The following is a 24693-nucleotide window of genomic DNA, read 5'->3' as shown; positions in this document are numbered from 1 at the left end:
GTTGAGTGTGCAAACAAGATTGAGTTTGGCAAAATGAATATTTCCTTCGCAGGAACTTCCTTGTAGTACTCGTGCTACCTGTCTTCAGATAATGTTCATTGGCATTGTTCTAATTAACGACAGAGTGAATAAATTTAACTAGACAAATAAATACAAAAAAATTAACAGAACATAAAATTATGAACATTACATAAAACAAACAAAAACATGATGCAAGTCCTAGCTCTATAGGCCTCAAATAAACAAGCAATGCAATGACAACCCTTAGCAAAAAGGAATTTATGGAAGTGCACTGTTGATCTACTAATTTTGAACTAAATAGCTTACTTTTTGTGTACTAATCAGAGATACACTAAATTGATTTATACTTGGCTTATACTGATAAGCATAAATATAGGTTTGTATATCTAGCCTATACTTGGTACTTATACTTAAATATACTTAATATACTTATACTGATGAAAAAGTCTAGGTATATTTACTTACTTGTAGCCAGAGACTGAAGTATATTATAATGAACTAAAATTGTGCTAGAAGTTTAACTAGTATCTTTACTAGTACTATTATAAACTGAAAAGTGGGACAAGTGGGTCCGAAGAAGTAATAAAATAGTATGTTTACAAGTATACCTCAAGCACCTTTTTACTAATGAACTTACTACATAAAGTAAACTTGGGGATTATACTTCAGCTGCACTTAAGTTTACTTGAAAATTAACATTAAGTACACTTTTTTTGGTAAGGGAAAAACAATGGGTTGTCCCATTATTATCCTGCGTATTATACCTCTACACTCCTATGGTAAATACCATGTCACTCACAGTTTCCCAGATTTGTTCCGATTATTTGTGAAAAGGAAAAAGTCAAGCAGAGCCTTTTGAAATATTGATCAACACCAGGGCTTTCTTCCTGTAAAGGCTGGGTTTCTTTTTATCCTTAATTGCACAATATGTACAAATCCATTGTTCTCAGAGTAGAATAGCTCACACCTGTCCTTTGGCCACTCCCCTTGAGGGTTTATAAGGCATCGCTGGCCCTGGAGTTGAGTACAAGCTACCCAGACAGAAGAGTCACAGTGACAACCCATCTTAACTACTGTAGGTCATAGGGAAGGTAAGTGTGAACTTTTTTTCAGACTACAAGCACAATAGTTTCAAAAGTTAAGTCAAAAGTGGAGTTTCTGTATTAAATTAGAATGTATAAGTATATTCTAATTGCATAAAAAGTACTGCACATTTTATTTAAGGGTGTTTTGAAGAAATCTTCACATTTCTAAAATTTATTTTCAGATTTCTTTTGAAGGATGCAGACGTTTTTTATTGCAAGCATCCTTTTCACAGCCTGTTGTGCTGTTCCTCGAGGTAAGGTGGAAAAAAGAAGCTACTTGTTTTACCAAATGTTTGACAATTATTGATATCAAGCTTGACATACAGTTGTGTGCAGAATAACAACAGTGTGTTTTTAAACATTTAATAAAGCTCAAAATCCTTAGAATAGCTGTTAATTCCATAATATCAATGCATTGGGAACACTGCACATTCAATTTCAAATCAAAACATGACCAAAATTGATCAAGTTTGTGATTTACAGAAAGTGAAGAAAAAGTAATGTTAGGCTGTTCAAAGAAATAGCATTGTTTGCATTTTTCTAAGGATTAGCTTTATTCAGTTTTTTAAAACACACTGCTATTACTGTATTCTGCACACAACGGTATACTGTACCTTAATATTTCTTGCAATCAAGGTCATAAATTATCATAATACTTTGAGGGGGACATAACCCCCAATATTCAAAAATGCTCAAAATGCTAAATAATCACTTGTTACAACCTGGAAAATGGCATGCTGAAATGTTGAATATCTGACAGAAAAGGAGTGTAGAGGTGAGATGATAAAAACACTGACTTGACTTGCACAATAATCCTCTCTTGAGCCATCGCACATCGCTGTATGTGAAAGTTGTACAACACCATGGAATTATGAAATACCAACGGAAAAAAAGCAGATGTACAGATTGGTCATTATTTCTGAGAAATTATGCACTGCCTTCTATGCACTTCCTCTCCTATAGCTCTTGATCAGTAGGCTACTGTTTTTCAGTTTAACTAAGGTAGTGCTTAGTGCTTAACTACTAGCTACTACAAACTATTAGAATATGTTGTATACAAGGCTGTATCATTTTCTATCTGATGTGATCATGTAAACAATATTCAAATCAAAACAATTGCACTCTAGACTAGACTACGCTATGACACTGGGCTCTATTGTAGCGATCGGAAACACATGGTCAGAGACGCAAAGTTTAAGGTTTATGTTTATGGGCATGATAGAGAGATATAACATCCACCTTCTGTCAAGATGATGGATGGGGGGCCCCCTAATTAAGGTCAGAGGTCAAATTAAAAATTCGCTGATTCAGGGGGGCGTTACCTTCCAGATCATTCTTGATCACGTGAGGTAGGCGTATCTTATGACGTCATGATGGGGAGGTCTTATTTTCTGCAGGCGTGTCTTATGACATCATACAAAGGGGCGGGGACCGTTCTTGTTTTTCTGGAACTTTCAGCAACATCGGTGTAACTTTGCTTTGTACCTTGAAACCATAAAAAGTTTAAACTTTGTTTTTTTTAAAATGTATAAAAGAAGTAATGGTTTTTTTTTTTAAAATGTATTATTGAAAAATAAAAAGAAATTAAAATAAAAGTCTGTAAAGCACAACCTGAGTGTGAGAGGGCACCGTGTTGAACAGTTAGTGCGTGGCTTGCGAGGGCTCTGAACTCAGGGAGCTCGGGATTCCTTAGGATTCCCTGTGATTCCCCCGGGGATGGGGCTCCGCGCGCGCGAGAGAGAGAGAGAGAGAGAGCCTGAAGTCTGGAGCTCTTAGTCGCACGTCTTCTCCCTCCGACGGTTTGACTGAAAGTGACTGAAAAAGCGGGAAGGTTTGGGGGCGTGATCAAACAAATGGGGAGGAATCAAAAATGCTTGTGGGCCGGGTTAGAGGCTGAGTGTACAGGCACAGCAGGGGGTAGGGGTTGAACTTGCACATGCACATGTATGTTGCAAACGTAGGGGCATTCCTTAACCATCAAGTCACGCTACGTCATCAAGCAGGATAAAAGGAGCAGATGCAATCGGGCCCCGAGCAACCTTTTTAAAATTCTCCTTTTCTGCAGCATCAGCGCGCATAAGAGGTGAAACCTAGGCTAGCCATTGTGTGAAAATGGCTGAGCAGATGCAAACAGGCACTGGGTAACCTTTTTAAAATTCACCTTTAAGCCTTATGGCCTGCGATTGAAAGTTCAAGCACAATAGAGGGTAGTGTAGGATTACATACATGTAGCCTATGTTGCAAACACAGACATTCCTTAAGCATTAAGACACGCTGCGCCATCAAGGACGAGGGTCGTAAAAACAGAGAGGATAAAAGGAGCAGATGCAATCGGGCCCGGGCAACCTTTTTAAAATTCTCTTTTAAGCCTTATGGCATGCGATTGAAAAGTTCAAGCACAATAGGGGTAGTGTAGGATTACATACATGTAGCCTATGTTGCAAACGTAGGTATTCTTTAAGCATTAAGACACGCTAGGCCATCAAGCGCAGAGGCTCGTAAACACAGAGAGGATAAAAGAGCTAGAGAGAAAGAGCAAACATGACTGAGAGAATGAGTGCTGGCGGCAGTGCTAGCGGCAGTGTCTGCGGCAGTGAGGAAGAGGCGCTCACTATTGATATGGATGCTGTTGCGGGGCCGTCTAGCGAAGCAGTCACTCCTCAAAACAGGATTTCTAAACCTGACGAAGGCTTGGCGAACGCTCCGGCAAGGAAAAAACCGAAGCCCATTTTTACCTCCAGATATCAAGATCCTCCTCCCAACGAGTTAGGAGGAAACGAGAGATGGTGTAATATCATTTTAGGCTACGACTTTTATTTGCAATTGGGGCAACTGAGTCTGTAGACCTATAGTCTACTGTGACTGAACAGATCGAGGGGTCTCCTCCAAAGGACCCCATCATTTTGAGATCTTACGACTTTAAAACGTGTCAAGGAATCATCAGTAACTGTTTGAAAGGTAAAACGGAGGGAGAAGAGAGTATCTCTGCGGTGTGGTGCTCTGTACCTACAAATGATGAGAACGTGTATATCAGGTGTTTTTGTTGCCTGAAGAATGAAGCTCCGCCGTCTTTCTTTACACTCTCTCGTCAAGTGGGTGAGGATAAGGAAAAGGCTACAGTGTAAATTGTGATTAGTTCGCTTTACTTAAAAAACTGTGAAAACCTGTTGTCTTAGAAAAAGTAAGTAAATTAACTTGGTAAAGTTTGTTGTACTGTATATTGTATAATATTCTGAGTTGTAAGTTCATACGAAAGTTACTCACACACTCACAAACACACACACACACACACATCCATATGAACATGTATACAGACACACACACATTCAACAAAATGTAGTCATTCAAACTAACTTGAGCTTCAAACTAACTTGCTTGCTTACTTAAAGATTATTAAGTAATTATTCCAGTTGTTAATACACCTTATATAGCACATTAACTTCCACAATTTTGCATTGACATAGAATGTAATGCTAAACTGTTTTCATTCAAATAATGACAAGATTTACCATAAACATTACAGAGTGTGCACCCTGCATATATGAAACTCAGGCTTTTAATACACATTTTTTGTTTGTGCAGAAGGTGATGTTGGAGTTAGCCTTAAGGGGTTGCATGAGAAATGTATGTTAGATTGTGTAAAATACCCTATAGGGTTTATAGGCATATTAAGCCCTGCATCTGCATAATCTATCTTTAATAATCAATTTTTCTGATTTTTCATAAAGCCAGATTGTATTTGAGTATATACTGTAGACATATCAGCCTCACTAATTTAACTAAAGCAAACATTTTATATTCAAAAGTTAATATTGAGATTGGATGTCAGTTGTCAATAAAAGACTGCGTCGTTACATTCCTTGTGTCACTGATTCCTTGTGTCATTGTCTTCTGCCTCACACATTCTTTATACATAGCACCGAACCCTCATTACAGCCCCAAAATGAACACGGAATTCCACTAAACGTAGCATTCTACCTTGTTTTGAAGGGACTGGTTGTTTTTGAATGGTCTGTCACTTGCCTAAAGCTAGCCTCTAGTGTGAATTTGGTGAGGTTTCACGTGTACTCTTCAGTTTAGAGATTGAGGCGTCTGATGCTCTGTGTTTCCGTGTGATAGTGAGGCCTTGCTGTTCCGGACAGTATTATTTGGCGACCTTCAACATTTTATCCATTCCTATTTGTGATAATAAACTGTATAAAATAATAAACTCTCTCCTTTAATCCTTAATAATAAGCCTAATAAGGCTCATTTCCATAACGTTACACTTTCTTCATGGAATGGTGGGCATTTCATTCATTCATCATTGCTCTGTAAGCATTCTTGCGTGCGTTCATTTCTGAACAGAATTCACAATCAAATTGACAGATTCACATTGTCAGATTCAGATGTTTTTTTTTTGTAAAATGTTTATGTGCACTGAGTAATACTTACTTGACTTACTTAGTATAACTTCATCTAGATAAGTTCCTTTACTTGTCTTTTCCAGGCAATCGGTTTCCAAATTGTTTAAAGTGTAGTTGTATAGTTAACACATCAGATTTTACAGTGTACATTACTGTGTGTACATGATTCAAGTGTAATCGGATCATTTGGTGTGTTTGTGATTTGACAACAAAATAGAGTTTCATTTTAAAACAAGTGTTTCATTTTGTAAAAGATCCGAGGGATTCTGTTATTTGGCTGTGGCGGCTGTGTGTTAATTGTGTTTTTCGGAAAAAAAATTTGAATTTGAAATTTCAAAATTCTGCTTAAGCAATGGAAGGAAAAAAAAACTGTAACAACAGTTCTGCTCACACCGTTCTCTAAAAATTTGCTCCACGATCTTACGAAGCCCCCTTTAGTCAAATAAATCTCCTCAGGTTGTAATTTTAGGCTATTCTCTTTTGACAACTCAACTGTTTCCACAACTTTGTTTTCTGGAGATTTTAATCATTTTACATCTCTGAATGACAATATATCTTGTTTTATACTTTGAGAATCCCCACATTTTTTTGTTTAGATCAGAAAACCGCATCGGAAATCAGTTTCCGTCCTTTAATAGAGCATTGTTCAATTTCCAATAACCTCATAGTGTTGGAAAATCTGAGGGGTCTGTTTATCCGGACAAATAGCAGACTGGGGAAACGTAAGACATGATCAATCCACGATTTGAGCGTTACGTTTTTTATTTGACATAGTGATGTCCAAACCTCCTGCACATATCTGTACATACAGTACTGTGCATATCCGTCTATATGGTTTTCTTATAATCATTTCTTATAATATATTCTGTAAATAAGCTGCATACATCTATAGTATTCTTACTACTATTATAAAGTTACTGCTACTTCATTGCACATATCTGTAGCCTACATGTTATTCATACATTGTTCATATGCTATATAGGCCTACTGCTAATACGCTGCACATATTTACCTTCTGGGTTTACCTTCTGTAAACCAGCTATTCTTTTCAATTTCTTGTCCTGTCCGTCTATAATTTATATATCACATTGCACTTTCCTGCTTTTTTTACACTTCTGGTTAGACGCAAACTGCATTTCGCTAACTTTGTACTTGTACTCTGCATAATGCCAATAAAGTTGAATCTAATCTAAGACCCAGCAATTCAAGTTGAATCTAATCTAAGACCTATACGTAAATCAAGCATCACACTGGCAAATTTGCAGTGCATGTATTCGAGTCCTACTGCACTCTTTGTGTTGCACCCTGTGCATGTAAAATGTGCTATATAAATAAATACTTACTTACTTACTTAACGGAGCGCACAAACTTTCTTTTCAAAATGGCGGACATAGCATTTTTCTAATTTTTATAGCGACGCAAGGGGTGATTGATGACATTTTTGGGGGTGTGTCTTACATAGGCATGTTAGTTTTTCACAGTGTTTCATTGGTTGATAACAGTTCAGGGGGGAGTGTTGTAACATAAAGACATAAAAAGCATCGGGTAGGTGTGTACCGAGTAACTAACTTTCAAGACAGTCAAACCAATAACTTGTCAAGAGTTTCTGGACCTGTATTTACAAGGATGGCCGAATCGCATACACCAAGAGCATCCGTTTCCAAGAAAAGAGTTACGCTCACGTCGGTTAGCAACAGGCTAATGGATCCTGAAATAACTTTTGCCATCCTAGAGTGCCCCCCACACTCATCTCTGTGGTCCATCATGCAGAGGTCAGACTGTGAGGGTCCCTAATACAGTTCACTGATTCTTGGGAATTTGTATAAAACAGGTTTTAATTTTGAAAATAAAAAGTTTGTGAAATTATAAAATCTGAAGGTACATCATAGACCAAGGTATTGGCTGTTCAGCAATGTACTGGTGCAACCTCCTCATTTTATATTTTCCTATAAGTAAATTTATATCATTATATGGGAGAAAAATCACTTTCAGTGACATTATACACAATACTACGCATGAATGCAGGTACAATAAATGATAACATTAAATCATTTTCATATTAAAAACACATTCATATCAAAACATCAAAGTATTTTGCATTCATATCAATATACTTATGCAAAACATGCTCTTTATGTAAGTGTAAATAATAAAACACTTTGATTTACAATATTTTGCCTGAGTAGCCACATTGTGTATATGCAGAAGAAAAAAAAATGCATGATAGGTGGTCAACACTAATAACACTTTTATTTTATCTATATTACAGCAATATTTGACTTAGTGACATTTCACACAAAAAACCTTGCATGCTTTCAAGTTCATGTCAATGAGTGATGAAAATACACTCTCTGCTTACCGTCACCATTACAAATGCATAGAGAATGTTACAGAGAAAAGCTCCCAGCACTATTGCATCTTGTGCTTGATTTTACAAAATTACTTTTCAAAGTCATTGCAGTAACTTTGCAGAAGCTATTATCTATTATCTTATTTTCATGTTTGGATTCATAGCCATAGACCATAGAATTTAGGTGAATAATGTGTTTCTTTAAGTATGATGTAATGAGTCATTTAGCAACATTTTAGAGTAGTATCTCAGAAAACAATGCACAAGCCTTGGGAAACATGAGCAAGCCTGTAAAAACATAAAATATGTTCATACCATCACCAATAAATAAATAAATCAGAAAACACTCCAATCCTTCCAACTGGGTAGTCATCATCGGTGACTTTACATCATGTTGACTCCATGGTTACGGCTTTGCTTGCAATACATGTATTCTTATAATAAAACACCTGATCAGATGACTATGTCCTTCTCACTGTTATCCAAACAGATCTGTCAGGTAAAATGTTTACGTTTCCTGTGGAGTCCAGCGTTGCTCGTGTCAGACTCCCGCCATCAACAAATAACTTCACCTCTGTGACCGTCTGCCTCAGGTTGGTCTTGGTGCTCTATATTGACAGGATACGCAGTCTTCTTTTCTCTATATTTCATATACTCCATACCATGTAACCTATATTGTCTCTTTGTCTAAGTTGCCCCTCATGCTAGATTGGATCCAACAGTACACTACAAAATCCATCCATACCTACATGAAACAATGGCATTGTTTTTCTTTTACAGGTTCTTTACCGACCTTACTCGATCCTACTCTCTTTTTTCTACTGCATCCACCGCCAATACCAATGACTTCCTAATCTTCAAACCCGCAAACAAAGGTCGTTTTGAAGTGTACACACGTGGCAAAAGCTCTCAATTTAATGGCCTACCAGATGAGCCGAACACCTGGTACTCCATCTGCAGCACCTGGGATTCCAACTCTGGACTGGCTCAGGTCTGGATCAATGGGAATTCAAGTACCAGGAAGGTCGGATTCAAGGGAAATCTGGATGGAAAGCCAAGCATAATACTGGGACAAGAGCAGGACTTGGTGGATGGAGGGTTTGATGCAGCCCAGTCATTTGTAGGGATGATCACTGATGTCCATATGTGGGACTATGTCCTTTCTGCTTGTGAGATTCAGCGGTTTGCTAGTGACCTGAACTTCACCCCTGGTGATGTCATCAACTGGAGAGCCCTTGATTTCAACATCGTTGGGGATGTTGTAATTGAGGACAGTCAGACATATGGTTGTTTTCATAATCAGTAATGATAAATAAATGGGTAAACAAAATGAGCATATGTATATACACATACATACACACACACACACCTCTTTCAAAAATGTATCTGACAAAAACATTCTTAGAAATGTGGAAACATAGTGTGGCAAGTGGTAGAGATTTTACACAATAGCTGACTATGCCACGATGGGACTTTCACCCAAAGATATAATTCAGCGATTAATATCCTTAACCCAGTAAGGCACTCCGGTTCGTAGAACTGACAGAGACATGGTTCCATAAAAACAATTATTTATTTTTACACTGTAAATTCACATACACATAAAACAGGAAGAGGGCTGAGGCTTACCGGTGGGAGGGCAGTGGATAATAATGAGTATCCGAAGGAGGCACCCAATCACACGTGCTTGGTCACACACACACACACACACACACACGGCAATGATACACTCAGTGAGAGACAAATGTCACAGCACACAAAGATGGGAACCCATCACCACCAGGAACTGCTCCCACTTTCGGCTCTCAGCACCTAAACAGAGGGGACGGACAAGGATTACAGACAGCTCACATAAAGTGTAACAAAGTAAATCAAACAACAACCAATAAAACAAACAGTCACACTAAGGATCCGCAGCTTCACAGCCTCCCCTTAGTGAGGACAAAACAAATTAACAAAGATTAGTGCAAACAGAAGGACAAATCACAAAACAAAGGTAAACACTTTGGCGATCAACAGCACTAGGAGAAACGGCCTCCAGTCAAGTGTATAAGAAACAAAGAAACAGACAGACAAACGTAGGCTACAAACAACACAGACAATAACAGGATGCAACGCAGAACAGAGAAAAACAATCAATAAAATGGGGTCCGTTCGTCAAGCACCCATTCCTTCCTAACGAGCGCTATAGCACCCGAATGAGTTCCAGTGGCTTTCTAGTCCAAGGCCTCTATGCGTAGTCCCACTAGCGTAGGCTACGACAAGCTAGCTGCAGGCCACGTTAACCGCGGGACCAGTGGTGCTGATTAGACGGGCACATGAAAAAGTCGTAGGCTAAAAAGTACGTAGGCAAAGCAGCAGAGTTCTTATCAATGTAGCCAATTGACAGCCGCTCCCCTGCTACATAGTGATCCCTGGAACACACAAAATACTCACTTAAAACGGGAACTACTTGAGTACTTCACTTCGTACAAATGGATATAACATACCCAGGGACTGCACTGGACGCACATCCAGCCAGCGGGAGGCCAATGCCGCACAGGGAGGGGGAGACTCTACGACAAAGCACTAAGTGTGAGTAACAATATAAAAAGACTTTACCAGTCAAATAGCACAGGAAGCGTGATCATACCTGCGGCGATGGCAATTGTCAGGGCGGTAAAAAGGGGCGGGCCTTTGACGTCTGGCATAACACAATGAGGGTCCTTGAATTTAAATAGAGGCACTGTTGTACTGATTGGCCCATATCTGGCTACCGAGAGCCACTCACGATGCCGCCACCTGTGCTTGAATGAAAAGTGGGCACTGCACCACTTCATTCAGCTACAATCGGGCTGTGGGACTCATTAGGCTGTGGAAACATAGGGCTGACCCCAAGTAGTTAGCGCAGCAGGCGGCTACAAAACTATAAGTGCGGAATTTAGACTGTTTGTGCCTCTTAAAGGACAAGTTTGGTATTTTACACTTAAAGCCCTGTTTTCAGATAGTTTATGATTAAATAGAAAGTTTAAGATTGAAATTTGCACACATGCTGCTGTCCTGAGACTTTCCGGTTTCTGTGGTAGCACCCCCCCACCACACAGGCACACACAAATAGACTCACACGCATGCACACACAAACATGCATGCACACACACACAAACACGTACATAAACCCATGCACTAAAACGCACACACACACACACATAAACACCCACATACCGTTTCATCGTGGCTTTTGCTGACCTCTGTCCTCAGCCTCTCTGTTGTCTTCTATATCCACCCACACACCTATTGTCTCCTGTCTACAAGGAAGTGGTGAAAAGTAATGACATTTATCATGAAGTTCCCATAACTAACACAGCTATGTGAACAAATGGGTATCAGTGGAATGGATAACACACATGCAGGCAAGCAGCCACACACATAAACAAACACACACACACACACACCCCATTACCCCCAGTCACAAGTGAACACACACAGGCACGCACAATAGACTCACGCGCATACACACACACACAGGCACGCACGAATAAACTCACACGCATAAACACACACACAGGCACGCACACACACACACACACACACACACACACATAAAAACAAACACGTACATGCACGCATGCACAAATACGGCCACACGCACACACACAAATATGCACACACACATAAAAACATACACATGCAGGCAAGCAGGCACACACATATAAACACACACACACCATTACCCCCAGTCACAAGCGAACACACAGGCACACACAAATAGACTCACACGCATGCACACACAAACATGCATGCACACACACACAAACATGTACATAAACCCATGTACAAAAACGCGCACACACACACACACATAAACACCCACATACATACAAATATGCACACACACATAAAAACACACACAAGCAGGCACACACACGCATAAACACACACACACCCCATTACCCCCAGTCACAAGCGAACACACAGACATACAGGCACGCACAAATAGACTCGCACACATACACACACGCACATGCACGCACACAAGAACACGCACGGACGCATTCACAGATTCACTTGCATACACACACACACAAAAACACAAACACGTACACGCACGCATGCACAAAAACACGCACACACACACATAAAAACACACACATAAACACATACCCCATTACCCCCAGTCACAAGCGAACACACACAGACACACACAAATAGACTCACACACAAGCACACGCACGCACACATAAACACAAACACGTACACACACACATGCAGCAGGCACACACACACACACACACACATATAAACACACACACACCATTACTCCCACTCACAAGCGCACACACACACACCCACGCACAGACACATAACACACATATGCAGGCAAGCAGACACAAACACACACCCCATTACTCCCACACACACACACTCACAAGCGAAAACATACATACCGAGTAGCCGATCGCTCATGGCGTATGAAAAGCGACTTCAAATCGCCTAAAACAACTTGTTTGTGAATGTCTGACAACTGCTGCAGCGCATGCACGCGCATTATAGCGACCCCCACTCACCGGGGTTAGTGGAAGGTGTTAATAGACGATTGGCGTAGCCTACAGTGGACTAGGGCTGTCAAAATTGCTCAAAAATGACGTTTGAATATCCCCTCTAAAATAAACACATGTATTCGAATATATTGGAATATCTAGGCTATATTATTTGCGCATTATGTCAGTGATGCGCATCATGTCATCTGTTTTTAACTTTTTGTATGGTTATTGCTTGACAGGGGGGATCCCAAGCAGCTTTCAGCCATAAGGCATTTCCTAATTCACCTGACACTGATATTCAAAATGTTGAAACTATTTAACTCACTAGACCTACTTACTGTAGGCTGCGCAAACCACAAGCCTGCATTCGAGGCAGGCCTTCTGTTGAAGAATTTTATATAAATCCTGCGCTAACAGTAATCCTCCTACCCCCGCTACCACAGCTGTGGATAGTGTGGCATGCTCACGCTTTATGTCTCCTTCTTGCAAACTAGGCCTATAGCCCAACCATTTACGTCTTCAAAAAATAACAACTTGCCAGATATGCCTTCATAAATTTGGGCTTCATTCAGCATTTTGTTCTTCCACTGGAAATGACTCTTCTACAGTACATTTGCTGCCTGCTGCATCCTTTCTGTTTGTATTGTTTAGAAAATGTTTGACGTCTTGAGTTTTTTTTTTGAGAATGCATTACAGTGTTTGCTGGTAATCAGCCACAAATAGCCTACAGATTCTTGCGTGCGTTCTCTCCAAAATGTGCCCGTTCTATAGGCTATCCAAGTGCATAATTCTGCGGCATAAAGCAGATGTATTTGTGTATTGTACAGAAAAATAAAAATAACCTGTCAAGCAGTCAATTGACTACCTTGCAGTCAATAAGTAGTGCAAATTATGAAACCAAAACGTGGGTCATAGTTGTCTAAGCCTCTGCTGTGAGGCCAAACCCATGAACAAAGACGCATTGATATCTGCAATAGTTTTTTGGCGAAACAAGCTCACAGCCGAACAAGTCATACTGAAGGGAGAGGCAACTGGCATGTGATCTCCCCACAGGCCAATGGATGTACAAGTTTTTTCCTGTGCCTACGATATTTAATCCAGTGTTTTGTCAAGTTGCAAAATGCTATTCGTTTTAACGAATTTTTATGATAGTATGAAGTACTTTTTGTATAGGGTACTATCTTAATTGCTTTATACTCAATACTTGACCAATGGCTATTGCATCTGTCTATTGAAAGTGAGAATGTGGCATGTGATATACTGTGTAGGCTTCATAAAATAAAATAAACAGATTGCTAATGGCCTACAAGCTGATCTGGGGGGCGTTTCCCGTACAACTACGGAGGTTAGCTTTTTACTAACAGGATGCATCGTTCAACTAACCAACATGTAAGTTACGACTGTTTCCCAAAACTGTCGTACTTACATAGTACTGTAAGTTTGGACCATGATAGTTTCCAAACTTCAGTAGTCTGGACTAAGGTGGTTAATGACGTTTAGTAGCACGTGAACGGGCACCTGCACATACTTCTGTGGCGCATTGCGTTAAGGCCGGCAGATGACAGCCGCCGTTGCACAGCAGTTACCAGTCCCCTGTCCAAGAGTTTGAATCTGGGTTAAGACGTTGACAACAATATTGACATCGTTGTTTACCTAAGTTTATCTTTTGTGCAGATCATATTATCAAAATCAGAATCAGCCTTCTTGGCTTGGTTTGCGTAAACTAACAAGGACCCCCCCCCCCCCCCCCCCCCCTCCATGAAAATCAAAGGCTACATATTCTCAGCTGACTCGTCAAAAAGTGCGCACCACCTTATTATTATCTGCAAGTGTGTGACTTTTACTTACGTGCACATGGCTGCAAATTGACTTTTAATTTATGTATTTTCTGCCTTGGGCATTTTAAAATATGGATGTATGGTGGTTAGAAGTGTAAATATCAATTAGAAACCTAAATATATTTATAATTATTAATTTGCAAACAAATAACTGGTGTCAGTGACGTCTTTGACATGAAGATCCCTGGAACTATGCTTCTAGCATTCTACCACAGGTTGAGAGGTGTAGTTGTAACTACACAACTTTACGATAGTGGTTGCGAACGTTCGTTGCTACTATGGTTTTGGGAAACACTAACGTAGTGGAATGATGCATTTGACTATGTAAGTTCCAAATATGAATGTAATTCTGCGGCATAAAGCAGATGTATTTGTTTATTGTACAGAAAAATAAAAATGACATGTCAAGAAGTAGGGCAAATTAATTTACGAAACCAAAACGTGGGTCATAGTTGTCTAAGCCTCTATTGCGTAGCCTGTTAAAAACGTCGCCAGATAGTATTAAATCGGCAACAACATTGTTTTCTGCAGAAGCCTACCCAAGGCTACAGATTAATTCTGAACAGTTATTTCTCTACTGGCTCAATTATCACACCACTGTTTTGATTTGCGTAGTTGCGTTAACCCCAACACTGACAATAATGTAGACAGCAAATTTCGATTTCGATTTTTGTTACCACCGTGTAGTCAAGCCTTAAGCCATACCCAAGTAGCCTAAATCGAGGTAATGTTTAACTATGCATGATTTATTTTGTTATTGAATTCGTAGGCTGGGATTACTATCGGCAACAATTATGTTTAATGGTAGATCCTGCTTTTTCAGAAGGGACCTCAGGCAGAGCGATGTACAGTGGTAGAGCGACGCACAGTGGCTGAAAGTGGTACTAAAGCTTCACGCAGCTTCACGCCGCGTAATGCGCGAATGAAGTGGTCATTTGAAAATCGATGCCCACTGTAAGAGAATGTATGCTTAAAATTCAGTGAAGGTGCTACGGTTGAAAATCTACAGTCGGAATTGACACATCTCGCCACACACTGGGACAGCCTGAAAAAGTCTCCTCTTAACGAGTATACAGTCAAAGCGTCGGACTTTGATGATGCCGCGGAGATATAGGAAGATACAGAAATAAACCTGTTGAGCAAGAAATGTGCTACCTGCAAGAATTGTGCAATCTGTTGCTATTTCCTTCTCCAGCAGTTAAACCTCTTTACCTGTGCCTACAACTATATATTGTCAGCAAATGAATTCCTACTAACACTGTCATGTACTCAAGTGGCATGCAAACAGAGTTTTTCCACTCTTAAATTCATCAAGAATCGCCTAAGGACACGATTGTCACAGGATAATTTGGAGGCCTTTATGCTGATGGCGACAGAGAAAGAGGTCCTATAATGAACTTGGATGCTGATGACGTGATAGACAGGGTTGCAGAGAAGAGAAAGCTTCACACCTTGTTAACTGCATGACGTTAATTAAGACACGTTTGTGGAGCGGCTGCTCTGATGGGTTTCCCGTTTACCAACAAAACTACATTTGCGCGCAGCCGTGGGGCAGGAGACGCTTGGTGCCACAACGTTATAAACTTGACTTTAAATAGTCGGCGTCGATTATTAAAGGAGTCGATTGCCAAGTGTGCTCTGGAAATTCACAATTTCGTCGCCGTTTAAAAAAAAAAAAAAAAAAACATAGTCCAGTATTTCTTTTGAAATTGAAATGAAGTTGTATGAACTTGACTATGTTTTTTTGTTTTTTTTAAACGGCGATGAAATTGTGAATTTCCAGAGCACACTTGGCAATCGACTCCTACAGCAGCAAAGATGGCAACATTTCCGGAAAGGTACTGGCTTGATTAAATTCATTCTGGACTCTCTATCCGACCACATAAAGACCTCGGGATACTTCGGTTTGGCTTTAGGGACCCTCTACTCACTACCACGTAAGTGCAATGTTGTTGTGCAAAAGCTGTATTTTAATCCGGCCCGCGACACGCTGCTATTTAGACCTATGAGGCAGACAGACGGACATCTCCATACCCATTCGTCGTGGTGGAATATCTCACAAACTTTTCATTCAAGAAATTACAAACCGTATATCAGAATAAACAGCAGACCTTACCGAACACAAAGGTGTAAAGCATTCCTTTATACAAGTTATAGCCGTTCCAGAGTAATCCGGTTTTGAAATTGAAGCAAATGTCTACACAGTCTCCAACTTTGGGCTTTTGTCATACACGATAAGGCCAAATACAAAATAAATGTTAACAATATCACCTAGATAACTGTACAACCAGAGTTTTTTCAATGTAGTTTCACAAAATGCTAAGCATGCATATTACGTTTCTTAAAGCTGAGCTGTGCTTAAATTGTTCAGTGCATGATTTCATAACGGGCCAAATAGAAAATAAAGGCTAAATGTTAAATATAGCCTTGATACCTGTAAATATTTAAATCAGATGATGTACACTATAGTTAGATCAAGTTGGAGGGTTGGATTATAGGATGCTCCAGAACTCACAGAAACGGAGTCTTAAAGGAGCCACACCACTTTTATGACAAGACACTATAGAATATGAATATGGTTCTATTGACCTTTAGTTTTGTTGCTACTGTGCTGGACAGCTGGTAGGTTTAGGGAAAAATTCAGCACATTTTAGTCGTATTGCAATAATGCTGATTACCGTGATCATTTTGGGTAGCCTACTATAATCATGATATCACATTTTCATGCCGTTTCTCTAGTGGCTGGTAAAAAAGTTGAGTGGCTGGTAGATTTCCACCAGCCACAGTGGCAGGTAGAAAAAATATTTAATTTCCATCCCTGATACACACGCACGCACACATAAACACAAACATGTAGCAATGCAGCAGGCACACAGACACACACACAAGCGAACACAAACACCCACGGACAGACACATAACACACACACACAAACCCCATTACTCCCACACACACACTCACAAGCGAAAATACACACACTGAGAAGTACACATACACAAAAGCAAACGCACACATGCACACACTCATTTACATACACAAAAGTTGCAAGAGTAGAGGAAGGAGTAGGAGATTGAGACAAATTGACAAGCGTGATTTATTTTTGCGGAGAGAATGTGCAGGACTGAACGGCTCTTTATATTTAATTGTTACCGTTTCATCGTGGCTTTTGCTGACCTCTGTCCTCAGCCTCTCTGTTGTCTTCTATATCCACCCACACACCTATTGTCTCCTGTCTACAAGGAAGTGGTGAAAAGTAATGACATTTATCATGAAGTTCCCATAACTAACACAGCTATGTGAACAAACGGGTATCAGTGGAATGGATAACACACATGCAGGCAAGCAGCCACACACATAAACACACACACACACACACACACACACCCCATTACCCCCAGTCACAAGTGAACACACACAGGCACGCACAATAGACTCACGCGCATACACACACACACAGGCACGCACGAATAAACTCACACGCATAAACACACACACAGGCACGCACACACACACACACACATAAAAACAAACACGTACATGCACGCATGCACAAATACGGCCACACGCACGCACACAAATATGCACACACACATAAAAACATACACATGCAGGCAAGCAGGCACACACATATAAACACACACACACCATTACCCCCAGTCACAAGCGAACACACAGGCACACACAAATAGACTCACATGCATGCACACACACACAAACACGTACATAAACCCATGCACAAAAACGCACACACACACACACATAAACACCCACATACATACAAATATGCACACACACAAGCAGGCACACACACGCATAAACACACACACACCCCATTACCCCCAGTCACAAGCGAACACACAGACATACAGGCACGCACAAATAGACTCGCACACATACACACACGCACATGCACGCACACAAGAACACGCACGGACGCATTCACAGATTCACTTGCATACACACACACAAGCACACGCACGCACACACACACACAAACACGTACACGCACGCATGCACAAAAACACGCACACACACACATAAAAACACAAAATACCCCCAGTCACAAGCGAACACACACAGACACACACAAATAGACTCACACACAAGCACACGCACGCACACATAAACACAAACACATACACACACACATATAAACACACACACACCATTACTCCCACTCACAAGCGAACACACACACACCCACGCACAGACACATAACACACACATATGCAGGCAAGCAGACACAAACACACACCCCATTACTCCCACACACACACACTCACAAGCGAAAACATACATACCAAGTATATATCAGGGGGGTTATTATTTCCTCTAGAAAGAAGGCACAATTAGATAAAGGTATGAAAGAACTGGAGAAAACCATAACTCAGTCAGAACAAGAAAGCACAAAAAAAGACCTTGAACATTTTAGAGAAATTGAAATTAGAATATGATCACCTCCTACTGGAAAAGCTAATAACTTAAGGTACAACTCCAATAAACTAAGATACATATCTTCAAACAAAACAGGTAAGCAACTTTCCTCATTAGTGAAAAGGATGACCAGATGAGAAGACATAGTACTTCAGGATTCCATAACAAATTCTACTCTCAGATAATAATGTTATCAATCAACAGTTTGCCTGCTTTTATAAAGAATTATATACTTCAGAATTATCATGTGAGCGTAATGACCAGAAGGCCTATTTGAAGTCTGTGAATATTAAACGGCTATTAGCGGAGCAAAAAGTGGCATTTAAGAAAGGACATTTCTGAACCTGAGAAGAAGCAATTGACAGCTTTTCAAAGGGCAAAGCACCAGGAATGGATGGATTGCCCATTGAGTTTTATTCAATGTTCTGGCCCCATATAAGTTTAATTTTCTTGAAGTTATACAGGATGCCATTGTAAATGGGAATCTACCACAATCAATGTATCAAACTATTATTAATGTAATACCAAAGCCAGGCAAAGAATATAATACTCCTTCAGATTTCAGACCTACAGTATAAGCTTGATAAATTGTGATAATAAAATCATTACAAAGATCCTGAATAACAGAATTGCTAAAGTACTCCCATCTATTATCCATTACAAAATGTGTATCAATATCACAATTTGCTAAAAAAAGAAAAAATAGATCTAACATTAATGGCTGTAGATGCTCAAAAGGCATTGAATGGAGTTACCTATATGAAGTATTACATGCATATGACTTTCCACAGGAAATAATAAAAATAATTCAAGCAATCTATATGGCACCAACAGCATATGTCTACTCTAATGGGATCCTATCGGAGGCCATCCAAATAACGAGAGGAACAAGGCAGGGAGGGATGTTCACTATCACCAACACTGTTTGCCCTGCCATTGAACCATTGGCTCAGAAGATCCGGAATTCAGAAGAGGTAACTGGCACATGGATAGGTGGTGAGTGTTACAAACTTAACTTGTATGCAGATGACCTTATTATGTTGTATCTCACTAAAATGGAAACATCAATCCCACATGTGTTGAATATCATAAAACAATTTTCTAAAGTATCTGGTTATTAACTGAACCTGGGGAAAACTGAACTTTTATCAATAACAGAGCCTTTGTCCAAGAGTAAAGAGTGTTTTAATGAGTTCAAATGGCCAAAAGGAAGGATTAAGTAACTAGGATGCTATATAAGCTCTGGTAAAACAATACTGTATAAGGATAACTATGTTGCTCTAATTAAAGATCTTAAAATAAATTTGGATAAATGGGCAAATCTGCCAATAAACCTAATCGGTAGAATAAATGTGATTAAAATGATATGGTTACCCAAATGTTTGTTTACCTTCCAGACAGTATCAGTGATACCACCAAAGTACTTTTTTAAGATGGTTAACAGACTGTTTAGCTCGTTTATTTGGTCAAACAAATCCCACCGATTAAGTTGGAAACTTCTAGAAGTGAGGGAGGCCTTAATTTCTCAAACATTGAACTGTATTACTACTCAGCCCAGCTTTTTACATCAACTCTGTTATTATTCAATCAGAGGAAGATCCGCCGCGCAGTGAAGTCAGATTTCGCATGGCCAAATTTTCGTCAAGGATTCCCGGGACACTGAAAGACCGGGGTGCACGAAACTGGATGGGCATGTAGCCCCACAAGGATAGCATGGAACCATCGTTTTTCGTTTTGATCTTGAGAACCGTAGGGCCTAAGATGACCAATTTTTTGCGTATGTTTGCCTCCAGGGGTCATGTTAACCCATTCCATATGCACATATGTGCATAAACAGATATTCACACACACACATACATTCACAGTAATTATACGTATGACACATACACACACAGTAGACATATGTATGCATGCACATGCACACACACAGGCACACCCACAAGCACATGCACGCGCACACACACACATAAACACATACACGCACACATGCACACAATTCAAGAATTTCTCAGAATTATGAACAGGCAAGATGAGGGTGTTTTGTATAAAATGTATTTTACATGTGAAATCTATGAACTAATCATGTTTTGGTTAGTACTTGGATAAGAAACCTCCTTGGAAGAGTAGGTTCCTGCTGGAAGTGGTGTTGGTGGCTGGCCAGTAGGTGGCACTCTTCCCTGTGGCCAAAAGCCACCAAACAAATATCAATCCCAATGTCCTATTGCAGTGAAAGGGACATTGTACTATAGATGTTTCCCTTTGCATGAATGTTAAATTGAGGTCCTGACTCACCATGGTTGTTCAAGATTCCATGGCACTTATCGCAAAGAGCAGTTCCCTGATTTGCTTTATTTATGTACACATACATAAAGACACACACACACAAACACACGTAAACACACACTACACATGTACACACACATACATGCACACACACGACACGCACACAAACACATAAACACACATACACACACACACATGCACCCATACAAACACACCTACATACACAAACACAAGCACACACACACACACCAAACACATATACACAAAAACAACCACACACTCTGCACACACTCAATTACAAACACACAAAAAAGGAACAAAGTAGGAAATCAACACAATTTGACAAGCGTGACTTATTTTTGTTGAAAAAATGTGCTGGACTGGGCGGCGGTCATATATTTTTTTTTACCGCTCTGCTAGTTTTTAGCTATGTTTACAAAATGTAAAATCATACGCACATACACATAACACACACACACACACACAAAAACAATTTACAAACGTAAAAATTATTTTGTAATTAACAGTACACTGGGGGCATGGAAGAAGATTAAAAATATTATAGGAGTGCATATTAGTTTCCCCAGGAATACAGTATACAGCAATATCTGTACACACCTGTGGAACAATCCATCTATCACTATTCAAAGTTTAAAACTAGAATGGCAATCATGGATTAATAGAGGAATAAGTACTGTCTCTGACATTATATCCCAAAACAAAATCCTGACTTTTGAACAGCTCAAAAATAAATTTAATTTAACACATAATGAAACATTTAAATATCTACAATTGAAAAATTGGATATCACAGAATGTTGAGCTAAATTATAATACTGAAATTGGTAAAGTTTATAAATGTTTGATTGAGTCACAGGTGTATAATTACTCTTTAAAAAATATATATGATGCTTGAAATAAGGAAGGACTAAACCTAACCAATAATATTACCATCGATGAAAACCTGAGGCTTATACAATATAAGCTTATGACAAGAATATATTATACAAAATCTAAAATACATAAATTTGATCAATCATCTTCTGCTTTGTGTGTGAAATGTGGCTCTCATGTGGACACTCTTATACATGCCTTCTGGGAATGTAAGAAAATTAAACAGGGTTGGCTGGAAATTCAAAAGTTGTTGACTGAAACGTTGACTGAAACAAAATTGAGTGCAAATTACCACCTACACAGTGTATTTTGCAGAGAACAGATAATCTGAAGTATCCAATAGGATGGCAGATCCTCTTTTCCTCCTTGGTTTATAAGAAAATCATTTTGAAGCATTGGAAAGACACACAGGCCCCATCCATGCAGGCATGGAAGGGATTGATGAAATATTATTTAAGTATAGAAAAAGCAATGTGTGAGGACAGAAATAAAATAGAACAATTTAATAGAGTATGGCAGGACATTTGTGAATCTTTATAATCAAATGTTGGGCAAGTTATAAAGACCGCACAGGAGAACCTCATGGAGAACAATGTGTGAGTGTAGGGGTGTGTGTGGGTGAGTGTGTGAAAAATGGGCCTTGCAACCAGGCTCGGACTGGTAATCTGTACAACCGGTGGGCCGGTGACCTCCAGGATTTTTTAAAGTTATTTAGCTTATTTGCGGCCCGTCGCAGTTGCATCCATTTGGCTTGGGGGGTGACAGGTCAATCATTTTGGCCTCTTCATGACAGGTTCAGTGTGTGTTACGATCGCGCCTCCCTGCCCCCTGCCCCACCCCTCAAGTGGATTTGTCCAAGCAGCCGCTAGGTTTGTGGGGAAATATAGCCTACGAGTCCATGCATGGTACAGTAGCCTATAAGTTCCCTCCGCTGGCTGGTGTTCACATCATCGCAATTCCATAAATATATTGTTTTTATAGACGTTGGTTGCACGCACTACCAAGAGCTTCCATTTACTGCACCATGTAGGCTACTGTAGTTTGTCTGTCAACATAAAAAAAACTACGGGTAGCCTACAATTTTCGCACAACTTGGTGGAAAAGTGTAGCACAGGTTAAAGAAAACCCATTCATTTTTGGACTCAAAAGGAACTTCAAAGTATTTCCCATATAGTAGCCTTAGCTCACAACGACAGTGAAAGTGAAACTTGGAAAGTGGAAGTCTCTCCACCGAGTGTTATATTAGATGCACAATCAATCGCGAGTCGATGCAGGTAAAAAGTATCAACTGGTAGGTTAGTAGGCTAACGAAGGTAGCCTAATTTTGCAAAATGTGATGACGGCACACAAACTTGGGCAAAAACGTTTAGTATACACTTGTGGTGATAGCCTACAGTTAATGTGAATCGCGGACTATAACCAAAGTAAAGGAGAAGATTTGCACCAAATAAAGGCTGTGGTTGTGTTTCTACAACATGTTGGCACAAAACGTAATTTCTGTCAACTAAGACGATGTCCATGTTCAGTAGCCTATATTTTTCATTTAGTCAAGCAGTGACATGGGGTTTAATGCATGGGGTAACATGACGTGAGACAGACAGAAGATGAGCCTGTCTTTAGTAGCCTATCCCTGAATCCTGTCCCTCTCAAATCACTTTAAAATGGTGTGATTAGCAACCAGAATTTAAACAAAAATCTCAGAGAGACACCCCCGGACCCCCGTGTTATTGTGATTATAATAACCTATAGGCTATAGGTCCAAATCTAAATGTTTGGGTTCAGTTTATGAAGTGTTGCTACAGCATAATACTGTGTGTTTGTTATTTATGGGGGGAATCAGGGGGGGATTTTGGTATCGGTGGGCTTGTGTGTGTGTGTGTGGGGGTTCCAGTGGTGGGCCAGTCCAGGAGAAAATTGTCAGGGCCGAATTTTGTTCCCAGTCCAACCCTGCTTGCAACCCACGTCCACACAGGATGGTGGCGACAAGGACACACTGAGGTTGGACGGTGATGGGGTGAAGACACAGAAAACAGCAAACGTGGACTACCTACTCTAGGCTATTGATATAAATTAACGTAGCCTACCTGCAGTAAAAACCAAGCATGTCCAATAAACATTCGCAGATTTATTTCGGCTTAAAGAAGAAATGGGAATTACATGTCATGCAGAAATCATCCTACCCTTATTAGACATTCTCTGCTGTAAACTACAGTCTTGTTCTTGTAGGAAGCGTAGTGTCTTTCCAACCCACTTTAGATTAACTTCCAACAAAATTACGTCTCACTGCAACGATGCGCCATCTGGTGGACAAACGACTATGTGACGCCAATACTGGAAGTGCAGCCAAATTATTATGATGAATATTTGGTTTTCCTTTAATCCTACTGAATTTGTAATTATGTATCGGCCGTTGTAATTGCCGATACTGATGGTATGTGCGTACCTGTGTGTGTGTGTGTGCGTGTGTATATGTGTGCACCACCATCTACAGGCCAATGAGTGTACAGTCACTAAATGTACACATAACTTAATTTTTTTAGACCCCCCCATGGATGAAATTCTACGAAACTTGGCATACCCCCAGAGAATGTCAGGTTAATCATACACATAAAATTTGGTGCAGTTCTGAACATCTTAACTGAAGAGAGGGGCGATTAAAGCAGAATGATATTGCACTTTCATTTTTATCTGGGGGGGGGGGGGGTGCAAATCACAAATGAGTTAGTTAGGAAAAACTAGTTATTTAGGAAAAACTGAATTTTTTCGGTTTCAGGGGGCCCAGCGCTGTGGGGGAGTGGCCCCCGGGGACCAAACAAAATTTTTCCACTAGTGTGTCAAAGTCTAGTGGGGCTACATACCCACC

At 40.0% G+C, this 24693-nt stretch overlaps 2 protein-coding genes across 2 annotated transcripts in view; both read left to right on the top strand.

Moving 5' to 3' along the window:
• Nucleotides 1–24693, top strand: part of LOC121684964 (C-reactive protein-like) — a 113478-nt gene that overhangs the window by 73856 nt on the left and 14929 nt on the right. The window lies entirely within an intron of this gene.
• Nucleotides 1041–9192, top strand: LOC121684966 (C-reactive protein-like). The gene is made up of 4 exons (XM_042065145.1): nt 1041–1112; nt 1289–1360; nt 8353–8455; nt 8643–9192. The coding sequence occupies exons 2-4, from the start codon at nt 1303–1305 to the stop codon at nt 9166–9168; spliced, it is 687 nt and encodes a 228-aa protein (XP_041921079.1). The 5' UTR covers nt 1041–1112; nt 1289–1302; the 3' UTR covers nt 9169–9192.

The sequence above is a fragment of the Alosa sapidissima genome, chromosome 16, assembly GCF_018492685.1.
Source record: "Alosa sapidissima isolate fAloSap1 chromosome 16, fAloSap1.pri, whole genome shotgun sequence".
In the NCBI taxonomy this organism is placed as follows: Eukaryota; Metazoa; Chordata; class Actinopteri; order Clupeiformes; family Clupeidae; genus Alosa; species Alosa sapidissima.
Note: the sequence above shows the minus strand (reverse complement) of the source record. Positions and strands in the feature narration are given on the sequence as shown.

Excerpts from the sequence above, each read along its gene's own strand:
- LOC121684966 (XM_042065145.1), top strand. The coding sequence starts at position 1,303 with ATGCAGACGTTTTTTATTGCAAGCATCCTTTTCACAGCCTGTTGTGCT. Across the intron at positions 1,361-8,352 it reads CTGTTGTGCTGTTCCTCGAG|ATCTGTCAGGTAAAATGTTT; the intron begins GTAAGGTGGAAA and ends TTATCCAAACAG. Across the intron at positions 8,456-8,642 it reads TCTGTGACCGTCTGCCTCAG|GTTCTTTACCGACCTTACTC; the intron begins GTTGGTCTTGGT and ends TTTCTTTTACAG.